The 22,556-nt window shown below is 36.2% G+C and overlaps 2 protein-coding genes and 1 long non-coding RNA gene across 12 annotated transcripts in view; 2 read left to right on the top strand and 1 right to left on the bottom strand.

Annotated features, from left to right (window-relative positions):
- The window catches only part of CEBPZOS (CEBPZ opposite strand), a 36,238-nt gene extending 34,433 nt beyond the window's left edge, over nt 1-1,805 (top strand). For all 10 annotated transcript variants that reach the window (XM_053891005.1, XM_019447466.2, XM_053891004.1 and 7 more), the window contains 2 exons: nt 89-173; nt 308-1,805. In XM_053891005.1, the coding sequence (XP_053746980.1) occupies nt 89-171 (83 nt within the window). In that variant the 3' untranslated portion in view covers nt 172-173; nt 308-1,805. The remainder of the gene's footprint in view (nt 1-88; nt 174-307) is intronic.
- On the bottom strand, nt 14-22,531 carry CEBPZ (CCAAT enhancer binding protein zeta). Its single transcript, XM_019447376.2, has 16 exons — nt 22,367-22,531; nt 18,731-20,217; nt 15,415-15,646; nt 14,661-14,841; nt 13,596-13,684; nt 10,703-10,756; nt 10,032-10,134; nt 9,860-9,928; nt 8,386-8,452; nt 7,232-7,332; nt 6,348-6,405; nt 5,889-6,070; nt 5,205-5,291; nt 1,445-1,506; nt 1,160-1,241; nt 14-348 (listed from the first exon to the last, which is right to left on the bottom strand). The coding sequence occupies exons 1-16, from the start codon at nt 22,529-22,531 to the stop codon at nt 191-193; spliced, it is 3,177 nt and encodes a 1,058-aa protein (XP_019302921.2). The 3' UTR covers nt 14-190.
- LOC128773666 (uncharacterized) lies at nt 13,107-14,882 on the top strand. Its single transcript, XR_008418043.1, has 2 exons — nt 13,107-14,343; nt 14,718-14,882. It is a non-coding gene; the product is annotated as an uncharacterized LOC128773666 (long non-coding RNA).
- Nucleotides 22,532-22,556: the final 25 nt, after the last annotated feature.

The raw sequence follows: 22,556 nt of genomic DNA, 5'->3' as shown, positions 1-22,556 counted from the left end.
TAAGGAAAAGAGGTTTGATTTCTTTCAATATAGTTTAATTTTGACACTTTTACATGATTTTATAAATGACAGCTGTCTTTATTTATAGTTTATTACAAATCTATTGAACAGTCTGGAATGTATGGAGTCAGAGAGCAAGATCAAGAAAAATGGCTGAATAGCAAAAATTAAGAGTAAGTACAATTTTAACTTATAGTTTATTTAGAAAACAATTTCTTTGCTTTTTAATTTTCTGAGTGGTTTTTGGCCTCTTCTTTTTGAAATTTTTCTTTTTCTTGATGATACTTTTTACATCTCTGTTGTGTAGCCAGTCATCACGTTCAGCCTCCCATCTAAGCTGTTTGAGACCTTTGTGGGAAAGAAGAAAGATGAACACACCATGTTGTAGACTCCTGGCCCCACAGAACAAAACAGGAACTTCTGGTCTGCTATGGCTTAGTCATTTCCCATCCACTATGCAAATCCCCTGCTCTTGTTTGTTGCTTTCCTTCTGCATTTATTGTTAAAGATTACTGTTTAACAAATAAAAGACTAGGTCAACAAAGGAACAAATACCCTAAAGATTTTATTTCCCCTGAACGCTTTTATTGGCAAAAGAACAGAAGCCAGTAACAATATCAGAAATAATGTCTATAAAGTACTTAATAAAGCTACTAAGCATACTCACAATATATAAAAACTGCCTCTCTAAAAGAATTAAACAGTTTAAAGTAACTACAGTCTTTATTAAAAAATGTTTTTTATATTTATTTTGAGAGAGAGAGGGAGACAGATTACACAAGTGGGGGAGGGGCAGAGAGAAGGAGAGACAGAATCCCAAGCAGGCTCCGCACTGTCAGTGCAGAGCCTGATCCCACAAACCATGGGATCATGACCACAAATCATGGGATCATGACCTGAGCCGAAATGAAGAGTTGGATGCCTAACTGACTGCACCACCCAGGCGACCCAAACGTAACTACAATCTTTACTGCTGTAGTCTAAATGCTTTTTAATCCTACATGCTCCCCAGACACTGATGAAAAAAGCCATTCCTTCAGGGTTGTAAGGAACCATTTTATTTATCCTTACTAAAAAAGGTTGTCTAAAAATACTTACGTCTTCGGAAGTTGTAAGTTAAGGCTACTTAAAAACCTCCATAAAAATTCAAGTTACTTACTTGCATTGTCTTTGTTAGCCATGGCATTCATGCCAATGTTATCAAACTTGGATCCCATATTTTCATCCAGTAGGTGGCCAAACTTAAAAAGAGATACATTTATTAGAAAACTCAAAGCAGTGTAGAATAGCTAGCTTTTTTTTTAAAGATCTTATTTTTTAATCTCTCCACCCAACGTGGGGCTTGAACTCACAACCCTTAGATCAAGAGTCCTGTACTCTACCAACTGAGCCAGCTAGTTACCCCCAGAGTAGCTAACATCCTGAAGCAGTATTTTAACCTTACCTCTTCAGCTGATACAAATAGGCTGGAGTCATTGAAATTTCCTTTCTTTTTTTTCCTTGGTCCTAAAAAAAGTGTAAGTGTAGACTATTAAATTGTAAATCCATTAATTTTGGAAAAATACAACATTTTTAAATTGAAGTATAGTGGGCACACGTTACATTAATTTCAAGTATACAACAGTGATTCAACAATCTTTCAACATAGTTTTGTTGTAAAAAAGTTGTATTTGGGTTAAAATACAGAATTAGTTTCCTCATAGCACCATTAAGTAGCTAGCATTTTAAAATAAATATATTTTATTTAAGAGTTAGTATATAGTACTTTTAAAATCGTATCCTAATAAAATTGTTTAGATGACAAATAGTGTCTTGACTGCCTTTCCTATTTGGCCACTGATCAAGGTTTACCTAATTTCATAGTATCAGGCAAGATTAATTCTAAGGGTGACATGGATGAATTTTGGAATATTTAAGGCAAACTGTAAATTCTCATTAAGTCAGAGGTTTTATTCTTTGGACTAACAGTGAAGAAAGTGATGGAAGGTATATTATGTTATAAATGAAATTTTTGTTTACACTTCTCAAAATGGTTCTCCTTAGAAAAAATAACACTCAACTTATAATTGTGAATATAAACTTTTTTTTAAGTTTGTTTATTTATTTTGAGAGACATTGGGCAAGAGAGGGGGAGGGGCACAGAGAATCCCAAGCAGGCTCTGCGTTACCAGCACAGAGCATGACGCAGGACTTGAACTCATGAATGCGAGATCATGACCTAGGCTGAAATCAAGAATTGGACGCTTAACTGACTGAGCCACCCAGGTTCTGAACATAAACTTTTCAAAATAAAAAACTAGAACATCTATTTCTAATATTCATTAAATTTTAATTCATACACTAATAAAAATTTTTAAAAAACGGCTCTACTAGATGCAAAGAATTTGAGTAATATTGTTTCAGAAAAAGTGAAAATGGATAAAAACAGTGTTTCTAGTTAATATATTTTAGATAATGTGATTTTAACTAGAAATACTGTTTTTATCCATTTTCACTTTTTCTGAAACAATATTACTTAAATTCTTTGCATCTAGTAGAGCCATTTTTTAAAAATTTTTATTCACTATGGGGCACCTGGGTGACTCAGTTGGCTAAGCATCCAACTTTGGCTCAGGTCATGATCTCAGTTCGTGAGTTCAAGCCCCAGGTCAGGGTCTGTGCTGACAGCTCAGAGCCTGGAGTCTGCTTCAGATCCTGTCTCCCTCTCTCTGCCCCTCCCCCATTCACATTCTGTCTCTCTCTCCCTCTCAAAAATAAACAAACATTAAAAAAACCTTTTTTTGATTTTTATTTACTTTTATTTCTTGAGAGAGAATATGCATGTGTGAGTGGGGGAGGGGCAGAGAGAGAGGAGAGAGAGAGAATCCCAATTAGGCTCCACACTGTCAGCGCAGAACCTGACATGGGGCTTGATCCCATGTACCATGAGATCATGACCTGAGGCAAAATCAAGAGTCAGACACCCCATAGTGGGCCAGTTTTTAAAATAGCTTTATTAGGGAATAAAATTCATAATAAAACTCAGCTGTTTTTAAGTGTGTAAATCAGTATGTTTTAGTAAATTTACAGAGTTGTTCAACGTCATCACAATGCAATTTTAGGACAACTCCATCAACTCCAGAAGATCCTGGTGCCCATCTGCAGTCATGTGCCCTCTTCCCAAGAAGGCTTTTGCCTTTTCTGGTTATTTCATGTAAGTGGGATCATTATGTGGTATTCTCTATTTGGCTACTTTCACTTAGCGTAGTATTTCTGAAGCTCATCCATGTTATAACATGTAACAGATCAGTACTTAATACCATTTTATTGCTGAATAATATTCCATTATCTATTCTTTAGTCAACAGACATTTAAACTGTTCCCACTTTTTGGCAGTTAATAATAATGGTGCTACTAACAATCATGTGAAATCTGTGCATTGATACCAAAGCCACTTTTGATAAAATAGCTTCTACAGCATTTCATCTCAAATTTTGTGTATCCTTAAATGGGATACTGTTATTGAGTATTTTCTCTTTAGCTAAAATTCCCATTTGTGTATAGCACCTGGAAACGCGTTTTTGGTTTTCACTCACCTTATATGTATATATCTATAACTTCAACTGGTGAGCCCTGTTACTGCCCTCTTAAAGTTGCCTTAAGGTTTGTTTATCCTTAAGGATATCCAACATTTGCAAATATAGGGTGAATACCACCCACCTCTCCCTCTGCAATTTATCAATGTTTGAAATTCCTTTGCCTTCTTTTGTTTTAATCAATTATGTCAGGTATCTTTTAATTCAAAACTATTGTCAGCTGAGATCTAACATCTTTCAGGCTCTGGTCTTCAGAAATAATAGTAAGGTCACTGAGAGAGCATCTTTTAATGAAAGTCTCAGTAGGACTTAAGATAAAGCAACATTTTTAAGTTTACTTATTTGAGAGAGCACATGGGGGAGGGGTGGAGAGAGAGAGAGAGATCCCAAGCATGCTCTGTACTCAGTGCAGAGCCTGACATGGAGCTTGAACTCAGGAATGCTGTGAGATGATGACCTAAGCCAAAACAGTTGCATGCTTAGCCGACTGAGCCACCCAGGTGCCGTTTTCGTAATTTTAAGTAATCTGTACACCCAACATGGGGCTTAAATTTAGAACTCCAAGTTGCATGCTCTGCTGACTGAGACAGCCAGGAGCCCCAACGTTTCTTTTTGGAGATGATTTTGGGGAAAGCTGTCTTATATTTGAGCACAGGCTAGTATTAAATTGTGACCTTATATCACTCAGCGATGACAAAATCTGAAAGATAATGTTATCATTTACATATCAGGTAAGTCAATCTAATTAAGAGGACTATGGTTGTCAGTACTTGAAAGGGCTTATAAAAGTTTTGCAGGTATAAATGTCTGAGAGACTACTACCAAAATATAGTTATTATTTTTGATACTTATTAGCAAAAATATTTAATGTCCAAAATATTTTAACATTTCATTTTAAAAGAAATGTTGCCAAGCATTTTAATTATTTTTAACTTTGCAAATCTATTTTTATTCGTTATCAGTATTTATTAGTCAGCAGAAACGAGACATTAGAAGCAAAGCATAGAAAAAAAGTAAGCCTATGAATTTATCACAGATCTCAGGAATAAAATATAATGCTTTCTACATTACAAAAAATTTTTTAATGCTTATTTAGTTTTGAGAGAGAGAGAGAGTGAGAGCGCACAAGCAGGGGAGGGGCAGAGAGGAGACACAGAATGTGAAATGGGCTCCAGGCTCTGAGCTGTCAGCACAGAGCCTGATGTGGGGCTTGAACACACAAACTGTGAGATCATGACCTGAGCTGAAGTCAGATGCTTAACCCACTGAGCCACCCAGGAGCCCCTTGCTTTCTATATGTTTATTAAAAAGTTAAACTTGTCACCTGATACAGTACCTTTTTCTCTTACTACCACTTTACAAGTGTTAACATTAAAAGGCATAATCTGTTATGATATACTTTATAGATGATCGAGAGATTTAAATAAGAAAAAAGTTATGAAGAAAAAACTGAAGGCATATGTGGCAAACAACTTTCACATATTAAAAATAGAGAAAACTGTTATTATCCATTATAAAAACAAAAACTACATTGTACTAACCAATTAAGAAGTTTCCCAAAATAATAATGAGTGGTAACTTTCCCATAACCACTGTTTAGGTTTAAAAGAGAGTAAATGCATTCCTTACCTTGAAATGATCCAGCAAAGTCCAAATCATTTGCACCTTTCCTTTTGCTTCTCTTTGTATTGATTTTGGAGCTGACGTCATCAACTTCTATTTCAAAAAACCCAAAACAAAAAACAACACCATGCTATTAAGCAATTTAAAAAACAGAACTGCCACTGGGCTAAGAAAAATGATTATTTTGACTTTTAGAAATAATTACTACTCTAAAATTTAAAAGGGGGAACGTAACAGCTCAACAGGTATTGAAGAGACAGCTTAAGTGCTGATTAAAATAAAAGCCCAAACACCTGGGTGACTCAGTAGGTTGGGTGTCTAATTCCTGATTCTGGCACAGGTCATGATCCCAGGGTGGTGGGATCAAGCTCTGCATCGGGCTCTGCGCTGAGCATGGAGCTTGGTTGGGATTCGTATTTCTTTCTCTCTCTCTCTCCCCTTCTGCCCCTTCCCCAGCTCATGCTCCTTAAAATAAAATAATATATATATGCATATATATATGCATATATATAGGATATATATAGGATATATATATATATCCTATTTAAATTTTTGGCCGATCTCATTATTAATTTGAATACAGGATAATATGTAAAAAAAAAAAAAAGAACACTGTAGTAGAAAAACTAGCTTACACTGAGGAATAAAGGAAGATATTTTTTTTGGCCCATATTTAAAAAATGCCCTTACTTTCATCATCTGACACATCCATGAATGTTCCTCCATCTTCATCAATTTCAGTAAATTCTTCATTCAGACTTCCTAAAGAAACTTCATCATCATCTAAGTTATCAAATAGGTCATCATCACTGCCTTCTGAATCTTCATCTTCTGGGTCTTCCTTAGCACCTTTTTTTTTCTTTTTCATGTTGCTGAAGAAAACCAAAAACTTGTAATGGAGAACATTGTTTTCCTAAGTGTTTTTTGGTGACCAGAGGGTACTAGGCTAATAAGCACAGAATCTCTATTTAATACACTAATTCGTATTATAAAGGTCTAAAATGAAAGTACAAATCCATTTCCCAAACTTATTTCAATAAACTTCTCCTACACATCATAGTCCTGTACTTTACTGTTCTGAGGACAATTTGGGAAATGCTGAGAAAACAACAAAGTTAAGAAAAGACCAAAAAAATTGAAGTATTTTACCCAGCAAAATCAAGGTCATCCTTTCCAGAGGTGAAACAATTATCATCTTCAAATGTGTCTGTCAGAGAACAATATACAAATTGTCAGATATAGCAAGGAATAACAAAGTTGACCTATGTCTTCTATTTGAATCAATTAACACAGTCATGACTGTGCTAGTTAGTTGTGACAAGTAAACACCAAAACGATATAAATCTGATTACTGCTGGTGTGTTTGATTAATCTACATAAACCTATGACCTTAATTAAATACTGACCTTAATTAATTAATTAAATCCCCAAACTAAAGTGGATTCCAGTTAATTTCAACTTCTTTCTACAACTCTTTTATGGAAAGAGGGTAAATATCAAAATACTTAGCAATTTGTAGTCCTTTTAAGTGGTTGTTTTTAAGTGCTTATGGTATTCTATCTATACGATGCACAAGAAAAACAAACTCAATGTAAGCTTTTCTAATTTCCCATTTTTTGTTTTAGCCTAAATATAGATTAAAATTTTTCTAGTTCTGTGGATCACAAAGGTAAAACAGATGAAACAGCAGACTATTGCTACGAATAGTGCAAGGAGATTATTAGTAAGAGTAACAATGGCTTCTCTTTTATAAGAGATTAGGCCTTAAGAAGGAATACATACCATGTAAATACAAACTTATTTTTCCCATTAACAGTCCATGCACAATCCCATACATTTCTCTGGAGCAAGTGTAGGTGAACTACCATATGCCACCAAGGTACTTCTCAATCCTCTGTTGTCATTTTCATGGCATTCTTAGCTAAATGATTTATCTAAAACTAAGATTATTACTACAACTAATATTCCAATATTCTAAAAGGAAATAGAAATAGATTATCTTACAAATTGAAGAGCTGACAAAAACAAATTACCAATCATCTTTTCAAATTCCTCATCGTCCACATCTTCTATACTTTCTTCATCTGCATTCCGTTTTTGTTTCTCCTTAACAATAGCAACCTTTTTATAGTATCTAAAATAAAATAGATGTTATATATTTGATAATTTTATGAAAGAGCCCATTTAACTATAATTAAAGCACCTATGACCAGTGACACAAACAAGTGTAAAAACTTAACTCAGCTGGATATAAATGACTAAAATTTGCATTTATTGTAGAAAAAGTTTTGAATTAAAATAGAAGCCTCTGGATGTGAAGTATAATACATTTCAAAGATTTCATAAAAACACTTCATCTTAATTAAACGGCATAGTAAAAAGTTGTTTTAGCATCAACACTAATGATCTAAGTGTTAGAATAAGACCAACTGTGACTCTAGAGAATATCTAATCACAATATTTTATGTCAGACGCATCCTCTTACAAGGGTACAGTGAAACATGGCATTCTGCAAATGGGATCATACCCTCAAAATTCTTCACACAAAATGTTTTTTAAAAATCAAATCAAATGGAATTAACCAATCAGATAATGATAACAGTACTAGTAGGTTTAGGACTTCTCTCTATAGCAGCACAGTGAATTTTGCTAATTCTGCTTAGAACCATGTTTTAGACAACTTACTCCTGAGTTGCTTATTATGTTAGACTGGTAATGGTTTAAAGCCTATAAGACAATTACTATATTAAAAAAATAAGAAAAGTTTCATAAAGTCAAGAGTCATAAAAAATTCCCCCAAATTTACTTGCTCTTAAGTTTCACTTACGTATCTTTTTTTTTTAATTTGAGAGAGAGAAAAAGCAAGTGAGACAGAATGCACACAAGCTGGGGAAAGGGGCAGAGGGAGAGAATCCCAAGTAGACTTGACAATCAGCAGAGCCCGAGGCAAGGCTTAAGACAAAATCAAGAGTCAGACGTTCAGCCAACTGAGACACACAGGTGTCCCAGATTTCACTTAGATATCTTAAGATTAGCAACTGAATGATTTATAAATTCCCTTTGCAAAACAACAAAAAACCTACCTTCTAATCTTTTCAAGACACACCTATGTTAATGAAACATTTTATGGAATCTAAAAATTTCAATTTTAATAGTACCCCAAATGAAACTGTATTAAGTATATTACCTGTAGAAAAATAGTTCATCCACTGGTATTTGGCTTTCTTCTTTTGCAAGGAATTCCTTACTGTTCACTACGAAAACAGATTAAGACAAAAATTTTATTAAAGTAATCCTTTTTTATGTTATTCAAGCTCTTAAGACTACATACAGCATACCTATAACTCTAAAGTCTCAAAATGTTAAGGAAGATGGACAGAAGGCATCTTCTAGTGCATAGGACAATCTCTGGAAAAGTCTGAGTGCAGAAGACCCAACATTTGAAACTATTTGTCAGCTACAATGAAGTATGCAGCCACCAGTGCATCACAGAGAAAGAACATGGTTCTCTCATTGTCCTCCAACTGCATCTAGGATCCCAATTTCAAGAGAAAATTAGAGTTCTCTTAATCACTTTAAACTTGACATTTTCATCTCAGAAAAAAGACAATAATGCCTGCCATTCTGGAACAGGAAGTAAACGTAAACAGAATTATCCACAATTTTACATAATACTAAGACGGAAACTAAGGAACAAGAACAAGGCACTATAGGAATATTAGTTTTCCCTCTTCACAATAAAATTTTCTAACTCCTCTTGATTAAAAGCAGATTTGGGTGAATTCTAACTATTAACTTTGGGCAAGTCCATTTACATCTCTGGGTCTTTGTGAAATCAGTTGGGAATTAAATGATTTATAAGGTGCAAATTAACCCTAGTCTCTGAACAAAAAGCTGTGACTTATTATATAAAGAAATATCTGAATACAGAAACAGAATCAGGTCCAGAAGATGGGTACTCAAAACCCACAGAAGGTTATCAACTAGTTTAAAATGATGCTTTGTGGGGCGCCAGGGTGGCTCACTTGGTTAAACATCTGACTCTTGATCTCAGCTTAGGTCATGATCTCAGTTTGTGGGATCGAGCCCCACGTTGGGCTCTGCTGCTTGGGGATTCTCTCTCTGCCCCTTCCCTCCCCTACTCTTGCATGCGTGCGCACATGCTCACTCTCTTTCAAAATAATAAACATTAAAAAAAGGGGAGAAACCTATTAAAAAAAATGATGCTTTGTGACAAAAGCAGTTGTGGGTTTTCTGCTGAACCCGTATTAGAGAGCTTAAGATGGTATCTAACTATGAAAGATAGTTATATATGTGTGTGTGTGGGGGGTCATCACCAATAAAGCTATAGATGATACAGAAATGGCAAAATATTGATAACTGTTCAAGCTGGTGACAGTTATAGGGGGTTCATTATACGATATGTGTATTTACTCTGGATATGTTTGAAACTTTCTGTAATGTAAAAAAAAAAAAAAAGAAAAAAGAAAAGAAAAAGCCCAGTCAGACGTGGTAAACTCGCGAATGCATACACATTTTTGGGAATAAGAGATGGATAATGTCTCTGGTGCTCAGTTTTATTCTGGTGAAGTGGAGGAAACAATAACACAACTTATGTATTATTGACTTGTTCACTTCAACTGTCCAGGCTTGATGCTTACCAGCAAGACTACGAACATCCTTCATAAACTGTTTTCTTTTTGGCTGCATCACAACACTATCTGTGTTTTCTGAAATGTAAAATCAAGACAGTGCAATGTAAAACCTAGTTGTATGCTCATTTTATTTATTAAATATCAACACTGAAAACCAAATAATTAAATAGAAGCATACCTTTGCCTTTATGTGGCTTTGGATTTCGGTATACAAATCGATCTAAGAATCTCATTAATGTAAAATCCTGGAGTGGGTCCCCTGAATACTGAATATGATTTCCCTGAAAGGCGGAGAGGGTGGGAGGATTAAGAGCTTAACTCAAGTTATATAGATGCATCCAGATAAAAAAAAAAAAAGGAAAAACACAATGCACAAAGGCACAAATATGCCATAAATGATGGTTCAAATATCCGTCTCATCTCTCTTTACTTGAAGAATTACACACACACTCATACATACACATATGTACTTTATGATGCACTGCTGACTTTATCAATAGGCCAATGATATTAATACTATAGGTCATCTAACTATTAACCAGGAACCAAACACTGACGTGGCAAACACAGCAAATGGGAAAGGAATGGGCACTCTTTCCTCAGGAGACAAGCCAGAATGTAGTTAAGTAATGGCTGAAGTTTTCTAATATCCTGTATTTCCTTCCATTCACCTCAGAGTGGGAAGACTTATCTGCTGCACTGTATTAGACAAGCCACTGCTCCTTTACAACAGCAGAAAATGTTTATGATTCTATGTGGTAGACAGAAAACAGTGTATGGCCAATTATTGATTATCTAAAAGTAGATTATTTATTCTTATTTCTTATCTTTGTAGTATTTTAGACTTACCTGAAGGATAGTCTTTGCAAAAAGGGCCACAGAGGGATGAAAATGCTCAGATAGCTAAAAAGAAAAATGTGAGCAAAGTCAACTTTTACTACAGTAAATCCAAAAAACTGAAACTTGAGCCAATACATTAGAGAACAATGATTCTCAAAATTTTGGTCTCAGGAGTACTTTATACATTTAAAAGTCAGGGACCTCAAGAGCTTCCTTAATTTAAGTGGGATATATCTACTGTTATTTACCTAATTAGAAACTACAACAGAAAACATTTTTTAAAGTTTATTTATTAATTTTAATAGAAAGCCAGATACGGGATTGGAACTGTGAGATCATGACCTGAGCTGAAACCAAGAGTCAGATGCTTAACCAACTGAGCCACCCAGCCACCGGCAAAAGAATTTTAAGTTTTTATTTACTTAAATAATCTGTACAGCCAAAGGGGGGCTCAAACTCGACCCGGAGATCAAGAGTCACACGCTCTTCTGACTGAGCCAGCCAGGTGCCCCACAACAGAAAAATTTTAAACAACTGTTTACAGTCAACTTAAAATAACAATGAGCCTATTATACATTAACGTAAATAACACAGTTTATCAAAAGTAAGTTTTTCAGGATAAGTAACTATTAGAAGAGCAGAATTATTTCACAGTTTTGTAAAACTATTCAATGGCTGGCTTAATAGAAGACAGTGGATTCGCATACATGCTTCTGTAGTCCATGTTATTTTTAGTTGGAAGTATATGAACGGTCTTTCCTCACACAGATACACAGTTGGAAATAGGAGGGTTAACTAATAGTCTTTCACATAATTGTGGATTTTCTTCTTTGCTACTACACCCAAACTGAAGATTAGTTGCAATATGGAATCTGAAACCATTATCAATCAGCTTTTCGTACTTGCTGCTTAAACTTAGTCTACTTTGAATAGATCTCTTATTCATGACTTTGTAACACTGTGCATCAGTCATTTGGAAAATACTGATTGAGTTATGTAGTTCTTCCAAATGCTGGTTACATTATCACAAAAATTACACTGGTGGTATCCCACTGATTTTATCAGAAAAGTTTTTACATATTGAGAAAATGTCTAGTTCAAGGTGGTGGTTACAAGATTTCTAAACTTTTAGTCTTTGCTTAAAGGCTTGAATTTTAGGGTGCCTGGGTGGCTCAGTCAGCTAAGCGTCCGACTTCAGCTCAGGTCATGATCTTGCGGTTCATGAGTTTCAGACCCACACTGGGCTCTGTGCTGACAGCTCAGAGCCTGGAAACTGCTTCGGTTTCTGTGTCTCCTTCTCTCTCTGCCCCTCCCCGCCTGCACTATCTCTCTCTCAAAAGTGAATAAACATTAAAAAAAAAAAAAAAAGCTTGAATTTTATCACTGAACGTAAATACTGTCAGCTGTTTCACTTGAAATAAGAGATTCACTTCATTCACTTTCAAGAAAATGTCTCCCAAATACCCAAATCTGAATAACCGGTTTATCAGTCAGCTAGTCTTTCATGAAAAAAGCAACTAGTTGAGCTTACAACAAACTACACATGTACTTTTCCTAAGACACGAGAAAACCTTCATACTTACTTAGGTATGCACAAGTGTGTTATGGATTCTTGCTGTATATGCACACAGAAAACATAAAAAGACATGTACTCTAGGGTAAAGATCATCACTAATTTTTCCTGTTTCATCATTCCTATGTGATACTGGCTTTTTTTGGTTTGTTTTGGAAAGTAAGTGGTAATGAAGAATATAATGGCCATGAATGCAGTATGGTGCTACTGTCTCTATGTGTGCTAAGGCACAAACAGTTTTATCCATTTTAATATCAGTACCATGGTCAACACAGTTACAAAGGCAAATAATGTGCCTTGGTATCACTATGAAAGTAGCTGTAACCTTGTAGACTCATTGAAAAGGTGTGAAGGACACACAGGAGTCTATAATGAAGCACTTGTTTAACCAAAGGTATCACAGAAAGTTTATCGGATATATTAATTCCTCTAACGCATTTATTTAAAAAAACTTTTTTTTAACATTTATTTATTTTTGAGAGAGAGAGTGTGTGAGCAGGGGAGGGGCAGAGAGAGATGGAAACATAATCTGAAGCACACTCCAGGGTCTGAGCTGTCAGCACAGAGCCGGACACGGGGCTTGAACTCAAAAACTGTGAGATCATGACCTGAGCCGAAGTTGGACACTTAATGGATGGAGCCACCCAGGTGCCCCTTCTCTAATGCACTTAAAAAGTAACTATATTTGTAAATAGTTCTATCTACACAAAACTTCTCAGGAAGATCTAATGCATAAAGCAAAATCCACCCTTTATATAGAGTCCTTATATGCAATAATCTGCTAAAAACACAATTTCTTTTATTAATATTATTAAGATGTTATATTTATTATTTATTAATTTTGCATGCGCATTATTTAAGATTTTCTACATGTGAATGTAGAAACGTATAAATGCGTAAATTTAGGGGTGCCTGGATGGCTCAGTTGGTTAAGCGTCCGGCTCTTCATTGCAGCTTAGGTCATGATCTCACAGTTCATGAGTTTCAGCCCTGCAGTGGGCTCTGCGCGGACAGTGCAGAGCCTGCTTGGGATTCTCTCTCTCCCCTCTCTATGCCCCTCCCGTGCGCACATGCACGCTCTCTTAAATAAACTTAAAACAAACAAATAAATAAATGTGTAAATTTAATGTTTAGCAGAGGCCACAGAAGTATGAGTTATAAAGCATTACAGCTGGGTGACATACTTCAAATTGCTTCCTTATGCCAATTAACTAATTAAGTAAGTAAACACTATCATTTACAAGAAAAATGGAAACTTCCAAAGTGTTAAATCCATGAGGGCAAATAGAAAGCACTACTGAATTAAAAGACAATTTAAAATTACTTAACCTTTTTGAGTTCCCAAAGACTTGTGTTTTCAGCTCCACAGAACAAAGGGTTTCTACTGAATGGATCATAGGTCTTTAACTTTTTGCCACCTGAGAACAAAAAAATACTATTTCTCAAATGCTTTATTCCCAGCCCAAGAATTCACTAAAAGCTATCACCATTAATGTTGTCTCCAATTACTATAATATGTATGTGTATATGTAACTGCAATTTTCAACATTCTTAGTTAGCCAGGTATCTACCTAGATTAAAAATTCTAAGCCCCAACGAGAATTAGTTATGGTACCCAAAATAGCATTTGCTACCTTGAAACAGCAAACTGAATAAACCAGGCAGCAAAAGGTACCCAAATCTGGGTCAATTAGGTCATTAGTGTTAAAATGGCAAATAACCTGACGATGAAATACGTCTAAATTCTTTCAGAACTTTAAGAGCACTGAATATTTGTTATTAAATTATGTGCAAAAATAATTCTCACTCTGAACAAGTTTTACATTATCTTCATGCTTGCAGAAACTCAGGATCAAAAATGTAAGAGAACTTTCAGAACACATCACAATGTCTCTACTTCACAATGTACATGCTCATCATCTTTCTGATGGATTCTTTTAAAAACTTTCCTGCTTGCTATCATACTTCTCTTTTACATTTCACAGGCAAACTGAAGTCTGGGGAGATGAAATAATTTGACTAAGAGTCCCACGACAAGTTTGAAGAAATGGATCTGGCCCATTTCTTAATCTCCAAGGTTAGTGTGCTTTTCTTTTAGAGCCTCAAATGAAGAGGCGGCATTTCCAAAAGGTATTTGCTTTAATTTTTAAGATCTAAATTACTTTAAAATGTGCTATTATCTATACTATTATTAATAAACGTATCAGTGATTCACTATATTAAAAATTTAGTTCTAAGTTCCTGAATATATCTGGTTATAAAAGCTCTACTTTAAAAAAAGAAATACTGAGGTCTTCTAAAATGGTATACTATTAATTTCTATTAAGATCAAAGGGGAATCCAATTCCCTGGTTTAAAAGTTCAAGAGAAAAATTTGAAGATTAAGAAACTCACCTTTCAAATTATCAAAGTGCACCCAAGAAGCAGACTCTGATTTTTTTGTCCCCACAGGACCGTCAGACACAGTTTCTTCTGTCTCAGCTTTTTTTACTATATCTGTTTCTTTATCTGCATCAGTGAATTGTTCTGTGTCTTCATCATCTCCTATGTCAATAAATTTCTCTTCATCAGACTCCTAAAACAATGTTTTAATAAATGTACATTAATCAGCTGAAAGTCTGTATTTAGTTAAGTGAGGGAGTTCTGAAGAAGATCTACTTATTGCAATAATGGTGAAACATGAAAGTTCCATCAATCAAATTGATAATGAGAGGATTCCATGTTCTTTTTCCTAAATGTAAAAGGAATTAAGTTTTCAATTCCCTGAAGACTTTGGGGATTTTTTTTTTTGTTTTTTTTTACATGAAAACATTCAACCCTCAAATTTCTGACGTGTTATAAATAACCCTATGAAGTAGGTGCTGATATGTCTATTTCACAACCAAGGAAACAGGTTTAAGAGATCTACTAGCTCTGTAACTATCTATAACCACCTCACATAATTTTAGTTTAGTACAGTTTATTATGAGTAAAGGATCAAGCAACATGCCCACCTAGTAAACTGTACACCTGGGATTAAAATCTAGGTCTGTCCAAATCCAGGACTCACACTTGTTCATGCTCCAGAGAACTAAGTTATTGAAGCAAAGAAGAAAATACCAATATATTTCAGAACCCACTCGATTTAAAAAGCAGTTGTGAAATATACCGGATGATCATCTAGTTGGCTTCTTAAACCTGGTTTTGCTTTAAGGATCTCCGACACAAGATATAAAGCTCCACATATGAATGGTGGCATCTGTTCGCAAGTAACTTGGAGTAACCTCTTCACAAAAGCCTTGACCCTGCGCAACACGATGTCCGCTTTCAGAGACTTGTAGACAAGATTAAGAAACATGGCTTGCTTAGAACACAACATCAACCCTGGATCCAACATCTTCCTATAAAACAAAAACAAGATCAAATATTTATTCATAAAATACCTCCACAACCAGCAGCAGAGGCAGCTGCTAACCTCATCTTAGTTAGGGATAACCTTCCTGTTTATTTTACAACAAGAGACCATTTCTGGTAAAATGGAAGTCAATGACCAAAACAGAAAGAATGATGATCTTGGGGGTGTCGGGGGGGGGGGGGTGCGGGAGTTGTCACAGGAGAAAGACTTTTTGTGGGTTTCTTTTCCAAGTGTTTCTCCATTCTCTAGGATAACAGCCTAATTTTTATATAGATACAAAACTGTACATGAAAGGCTAATCCAAAACCAAATAATGAAAACTGACTTATGAAAGCAGTAGACTAGACCAGGGCTCTTCCTATCCTTGTAGTACTACCTCCTACCTGCGGACCAGAGGCAGCCTCGACATATTTCTAATGAAAAACATACATGTAGAGTAGAAAACCGAACATGATACTTTTATAATTCTCTCTTTATCCTAGTTGCTGAATCCTAGAGATGCTTCAACTGTTCTTGTCCTCCAGACATTAGGATATCCAGAATTAACACAATCCTTGGTATATGCTCATGTGCAGTATTACTTCTTATTCTAAGCACTTCTATTAACTTTTTCCCGTTAATACTAGAAATGGAAATATCTGATCTTGTGAAACATTTTCATATTGCTCTGCATACCCAGTTTTCCCCATTTGTCAGTTCTGTAATTCTGGTGATATTCTGAGATCTCCTATATTATCTAATCTTTGATACTCAATTTTCTCTCTTCATATTTAAAATTTTCAGTATTTCCATCTGTTTTATGACTCATTTTTTAAAACACTTGAGAGTTTAGATGGGTGTGTCCCCACCATTTGGCAGAGAACATGCTCTGCAAGTTTTTGATAAATCGTATTTTTGTAAACGAAATCATCTGTTTCCTTTATCCTTCAAATAATATTAGGGAATTTTTGTTTATAGGGAATTCTGCTTAAATAAAATACTATAAGAAGGCTTAGATGCCCTTTGAGGAGATCCATCTGTGAGAGCTCCTGGCAAGCAATAATTTAAAGAATTTAAGAATGTACTCCTCAGATATTAGACTGTTGTGTTAAACAGATAGTAAATGGATATTAGAAAAATATGTTTCCAATAGACTCTAAACGTTGTCCAAAAGGTTCTTGTGACCATCAAAAGTTACAAAAAAAACCCCTAGGACCCTGAAACCTCTACATTTTCAGTCCTGGAACTCTTTCCAAAGTAAAGAAGTTTTTATTACTTAAAAAAATTGTAGACTCTTAGGAGTTATGGAAAGGACTCTTAGATTTTCTTTAGTTTACCAATGCAGTCAATACCATGCAACATTATGAATTCCCAGAGCTCGCAGACCAGGATTTGCCATCTCAATTGGCCTTGTCATGTCTGTGTGATTTTGCACAAATCACTGTACCTCACAGACTGGAGAGGTGTTAAAGAGGAAGAAATTCATGTGAGTAACACTAATAACAATAGCAACCAACACTTGCAGAGCACTTATTGTATATGAGGCATTATTAAACACTTAACATACATGTGAAGATTACATGGGTTAACATATACATGGACTCAATAAAGCCCCAGTTCTGTCATTTTTTAGCTATGTAACCTTGGGAAGTTTTAGAACAATTAATCCTACAGGATAGGGGCACTCCTTTCCATTTTACAGACAAACTGGGCCACAGTAAAATGGGATCAATCATGTTTACCAACAGGGTTTTAAAGAGGATTAAGTAATTTGTCCAAAGTTATACAGAAAACTAATGGCTGGGACTCAAAGCCAGGCACTGGGTCTTAAGTTCAAAATACTAATTAGCACATTGTATTTCTTATAAAATACATGTATGTAAAATTAGTAAAATGAATTAGAAAGGAACATAGGGGTGCCTGGATGGCTCAGTCGGTTAAGTGTCCGACTCTTGATTTCAGCTCAGGTCCTAATCCCAGGGTCCCAGGACTGAGCCATGCGTCAGGCTCCCTGCTGGGTGTGGAGCCTCCTTAAGTTTCTGTCTCTCCTTCTCTCTGCCTTGCTCCCCCACTCACGCTTTTTCTCTAAAAAGAAAAAAAAAAAAAAAAAAGGAACATATAGCTTGTTGGTATACTTGAACAGTTCCAAAGTGTTTGTTTATACACTGTTCAAAATACCACCCCTCAATAGGTGTCAGGACAACTGCAAAATTCAGTAAACAAAATCTTAATTCTAATAACTAAAAAATTCCCAAAATGCAACCCTAACCCTTCCTAAGAGACTTTCTCTTTTTTTTTTTTCCTAACAGACTTTCTTATGTAGCATCTGTCTTCCCCATTATAAACGTAAGCACCTCTAGGAGTAGGAATTTTGTTCAGTGCTATAGCTGGAGCACTTATAACATTATGTGTCCAGCATATAGATGGCACTCAAAAAAAAAAAATTCCTGTTGAATGAATTACTAAATGGCTGTGTGAAGGGCAGGGGGAAGAAATATAGGGCTGAGGATGGGAGTGGCGGGAAATTTTAACTGCAGTTCTAATTTTTTAAATTTCCTTTACTTTTTAAAGTTTATTTTTGAGACAGAGAGGGTATGCATGTGAACTGGGGAGGGGCAGAGAGAATCCCAAGCAGGTTCCTCGCTGTCAGCACAGAGCCTGACATGGGGCTTGATCTCAATGAACCACAAGATCATGACCTGAGCCAAACCAAGAGCAGGATACTTAACGGACTGAGCTACTCAGGTGCCCCAGCAGTTCTAAGTTTTTAATATTTGAAAGATTTAAAACAAATATAGCAAAATGTTAAAGATGAAATATTAGGTGGTAGGATATGGATGCTTTCTTTGGGGAGGGTATTCTTATGAATTTTAACAACTTCTTAAAACAAAAAGTAATGTATGCAAAACATTTAAGTTTTCCAAGAAGGAAACAAAGATTAAGTGACTTACTCAAAGTCGGTGATTAGCAAGTTGCTGAGGAGGGTGGCCTAAAATCAAGTTTTCTAAGTCTTTTTCCCCAAAGTGGGGCACAGGTGCTGTATATTAAATCACGTTATTACTAAATCATGTCATTAATGGTATGTACTTACCTATATAATGCTGCATAATATCGATCTGATATTGTCTGCTGAGAATTCATTACTTGAAAAAGCAACATTAAAGCCTGGACGCTGGTATTAAAATTCACAACATGTAGCACTTTAAAGAGCGTGTCAACCTGCTCCCTCACTTTGTCATCACCAGTCTGGGCATAAGGGTATGCTCTATTTACTCCTGTTAAAAGGGCACTAAGCATTTTTGATTCAATATCTTTTTTCTTGATACAAGTCCGAAAAAAACAAAAATAAAGAGTAATTAATTTATTAGCTAATTCACTTTCTTCATGGGAAAGGACCATTTGATTTAAAAAGCAAATTGCATAATATTGTGCTTTGGAGCTGATATTTGAGCGAAAGAGCAGTCTTTCTACTTCGCCACATACAACTCCTTTCATATTTGGATGTTTAGAAAGCAAGGTCTCTAACAGATGGGAGGCTTTTGTGGCTATTCTGTTCTGAGGATCTCCCAGTTTATTTACCACCTGCACAAGAAGAGCCTTTTCTTCCTCTGGTTTGTTGCAAAGAAGTTCATGAGCTACCACAAGGGCTCGAGTTTTAGTGGCCACTAATGAATCATGACTTAAAGTTTCTAAGACCTGCACAAATTCAGCCACTAAATGTTTCAGCTGGTGTTCAAAATACCATAATATCAGCCTTCTATCTCTTGAGTCCTTATTGCCACTGGACAACTGTTCCAGTTTGTTGAAAGGATGCTGGCTGAAAATCCGTAGTTTCCGACTGTCTGGCAAAAGGTCTGTAATCAGTAACTCTTTGAAAGTATCCAAAGCCATGAGGCACTGCTGTTTGCTACCCTTCTTTTTAACAAGGCTCACAAGAGTTTCTACAAACTGCAGTGTGTGAATAGCATCATCCTGAATAAGAAGAATCATGGCTGCCATCCTGTCACCTAGCGTCCCTGATGACACAATTGCCTTCATCCAGGTAGAAGCAGCTCCCTTTTGATTATTTGTCTTATTTTTGAATAAGTTGATTTCATGCTCATACAATTTCTGAGCTAAGGTTTTGTACTGAGACACAACATCCCGAGGCTGGGGTTCCAAAGAATACTCGTTGCTGTATTCTAGATCATACCATTTGCCTCCAGGCTTGAGCAACAATGTCTGTCTCTCACAAAATTCAAAGACGTCCTGTTGTTTATCTTTCTTAACTTTTGGTGTGGCACTGTTGTTCTCACCAGAATGCTGTTCTGGCCTCTTCTTATTCTTCACCTTACCGAGTGATGTCCTTTCACTTTCTGCTGCGTTTTGCTTTTTTTTATCTACTTTAGATTCGCTTGCATTTTCTTTTTTAGCTGGTTCATCTTCTTCAACTAAGAAAGCTTTTGCATACTTGGCCAAACTAAGATTTTGAATAAATGCTTCTAATTCACCTTGCTGAAGGTCATCAATTGCTCCTTTTTTGCCTCCATCCACCACTTCCTCATTTTCATCCAAGGTAGCCAGCATAAGGTAATCTTGCTGCATTAAAACATAAGAAAGTTTAAATTACAAATCCAACAGTTTAGGTAAGTTTCAAAAGTTAATTTGAAATCTGTATCTTCAAAAGCAATTAAATTCAATTACCATGGTATTGCCTGGGCTCCCACCCCACAACCAAATAAATACTTGATGAATTAAAGATTTATGTGAAAAATAAAACCATAAATAGGAGGATGCACACTGTAATTCAAATAATTTCAGAGTAGAGAAAATCTTTCCAAATCTGACGTAAACTGCAGGCCTTTAAAGGCAAAGATGGGTATGATTGTCATTCATAGAAAACATGCAAAAGTCAAAACACAAATATGGGGAAAAAAGTAATGGCAACTGACATCAAAGTAATTGGGCTTAATATTTAATACAAAAGTTCCTACGTGTCAATTAAGGAAGTGACAACCAAAAAGAAAGATTTGCAAAGGATATAAACAAATGGTTCACAGAGAAAAATGTATTTTTTTCAAAATATGAAAGGATGCTCAACCTCACTGACATTAAGAAAAATCCAAATTATGGGGCGCCTGGGTGGCTCAGTTTGTTGGGTATCTGGCTTTGGCTCAGGTCATGGTTTCACGGTTCATGGATTCGAGCCCCACGTCAAATGAATCTGTACTGTCAGCACACAGCCTGCTTCAGATCCTGTCTCCCTCTCTGCCTCTACCCTGCTTGTGTGCACTCTCTCCCCAAAATGAATAAAACATTAAAAGAAAAATAGGATTTAAAACCACCACGATTTTCTAATGTGTCAGATGAGCAAAGATAAAATTATGACAGCTGGTGCTGGGGAGAGTGTGAGGAACAGGCATTTTCCTACATGGTTGATGGAAATGCAAACTAGCACAACCTCTATAGAGGGCAATTTGCTACCTTCAAATCAAAATACAAGACACACTTCCTTCGATCCAGCAGTTCCATTTCTATCAATTTAGGTTATACATAACACTTACAATGTGGGAAAGGATTTATTTTCAAGGTATTCACTGAAGCATTATTTAAGATAGCAAAAAGTTGACAACCCACAATAAATGGCTGGTTAGACAGATTAAACAACGATTTATGCAGGCATAAAACCAATAAAACCAGTGACACAACTGCATATACTGATAGGGAAAAATCTTCAAGACAGCAAGAAAAAAAAGACACACAAAATATTATACAATATGGTATCTTTTGTGTAAAAAAGAACCTGTGTTGTGTGTTTGCTTGGAAGATATCCAAGACACATAAAAATAATGGAAAGGAAATTGCATGGCTGGACATAAAAGTGGGAAAGACGACTTTTTACCGTGTACTCCTCCTTTTTAAGAGAACCTTTTTGTAACATCGGAAATATTATATATTCAAAAATTAAATACAACCCAAGTACAGGGAAAATTGTCAATCTGCCCCTGTAAATTGCATTTCTCCTGCCCCCATGTCTCCCCCTCCCCAAGCTATAGTCTCAAACATCTACTAAAAACATAAGCTAAATTCTGCCAGGTATTTGCTCCAAACCTTTTAAGGTTTTCCATCAAACCCAGAGACAGGCCTACATTCTTACCTCTTTTACTTCATTTCTTACACTCTCTCCTTACCTCACTGGGCCTCAGCTACACTTGACATTTTTGTTGTTGAGAGAGCAGCATGGCTCACTCCTTTCTTTCCTAGTTTTATGCCTAAACATCTCCGTGATGAGTTCCCGATCACCTCATGTGAAACTGTTACGCCCTTCCCACTCTTTACCCTTTTCTGATTTTCTTTTCTGGTTTTCTTTTTCTCCGTGGCACTACTCAGCATCCGACGTTCTATGCATTCAAAAGTTGGTTACTGTTTCTTTTCCTTAATTAGGGTGTAAATTCCAAGAGCGCAGAAGGCTTCTAGAGCGCACAGTAAACACGTGCATGTACTCCGTGAGGAGTTTCACTCAGTGAAAATGAGTGACCTACATCCTAAGAAAGGCCACAGCGTAAACACGTTCAATTCTAAAGCACTCTTCTCTCGTAGAGAGCAGTGGAAAAGAAGTACAGGAAGGGCACAACACAGTTTCGAAGCTGGAATCGGGGTTCAGGACACCCTCCCACGCCACTCGCCGGATCACTTGCGAGACCACCCCGGGCGCCTCTGTCCCCTTGTCTGAGTCCGAGGCCATTACCTTGGTGCCTCCAAGCCGTAACACTTCCTCCAGAGAGAACCCATTTTCGGCTTCATCGTTATCCTCTTCGCTGTCCTCGTCCGGATCTTCTACTGCCTCCTCTCCGCCCCAGGGCCGCTTGGCATGGAACTCCAAAGGCTTCCTGGCGGCCGCCATTACCAGCATTGCACGCGCAAACAGCCCAGAGCCT

This window comes from Panthera pardus, unplaced genomic scaffold, assembly GCF_024362965.1.
Source record: "Panthera pardus isolate Hobbes unplaced genomic scaffold, ASM2436296v1 HiC_scaffold_26, whole genome shotgun sequence".
NCBI lineage: Eukaryota > Metazoa > Chordata > Mammalia > Carnivora > Felidae > Panthera > Panthera pardus.
Note: the sequence above shows the minus strand (reverse complement) of the source record. Positions and strands in the feature narration are given on the sequence as shown.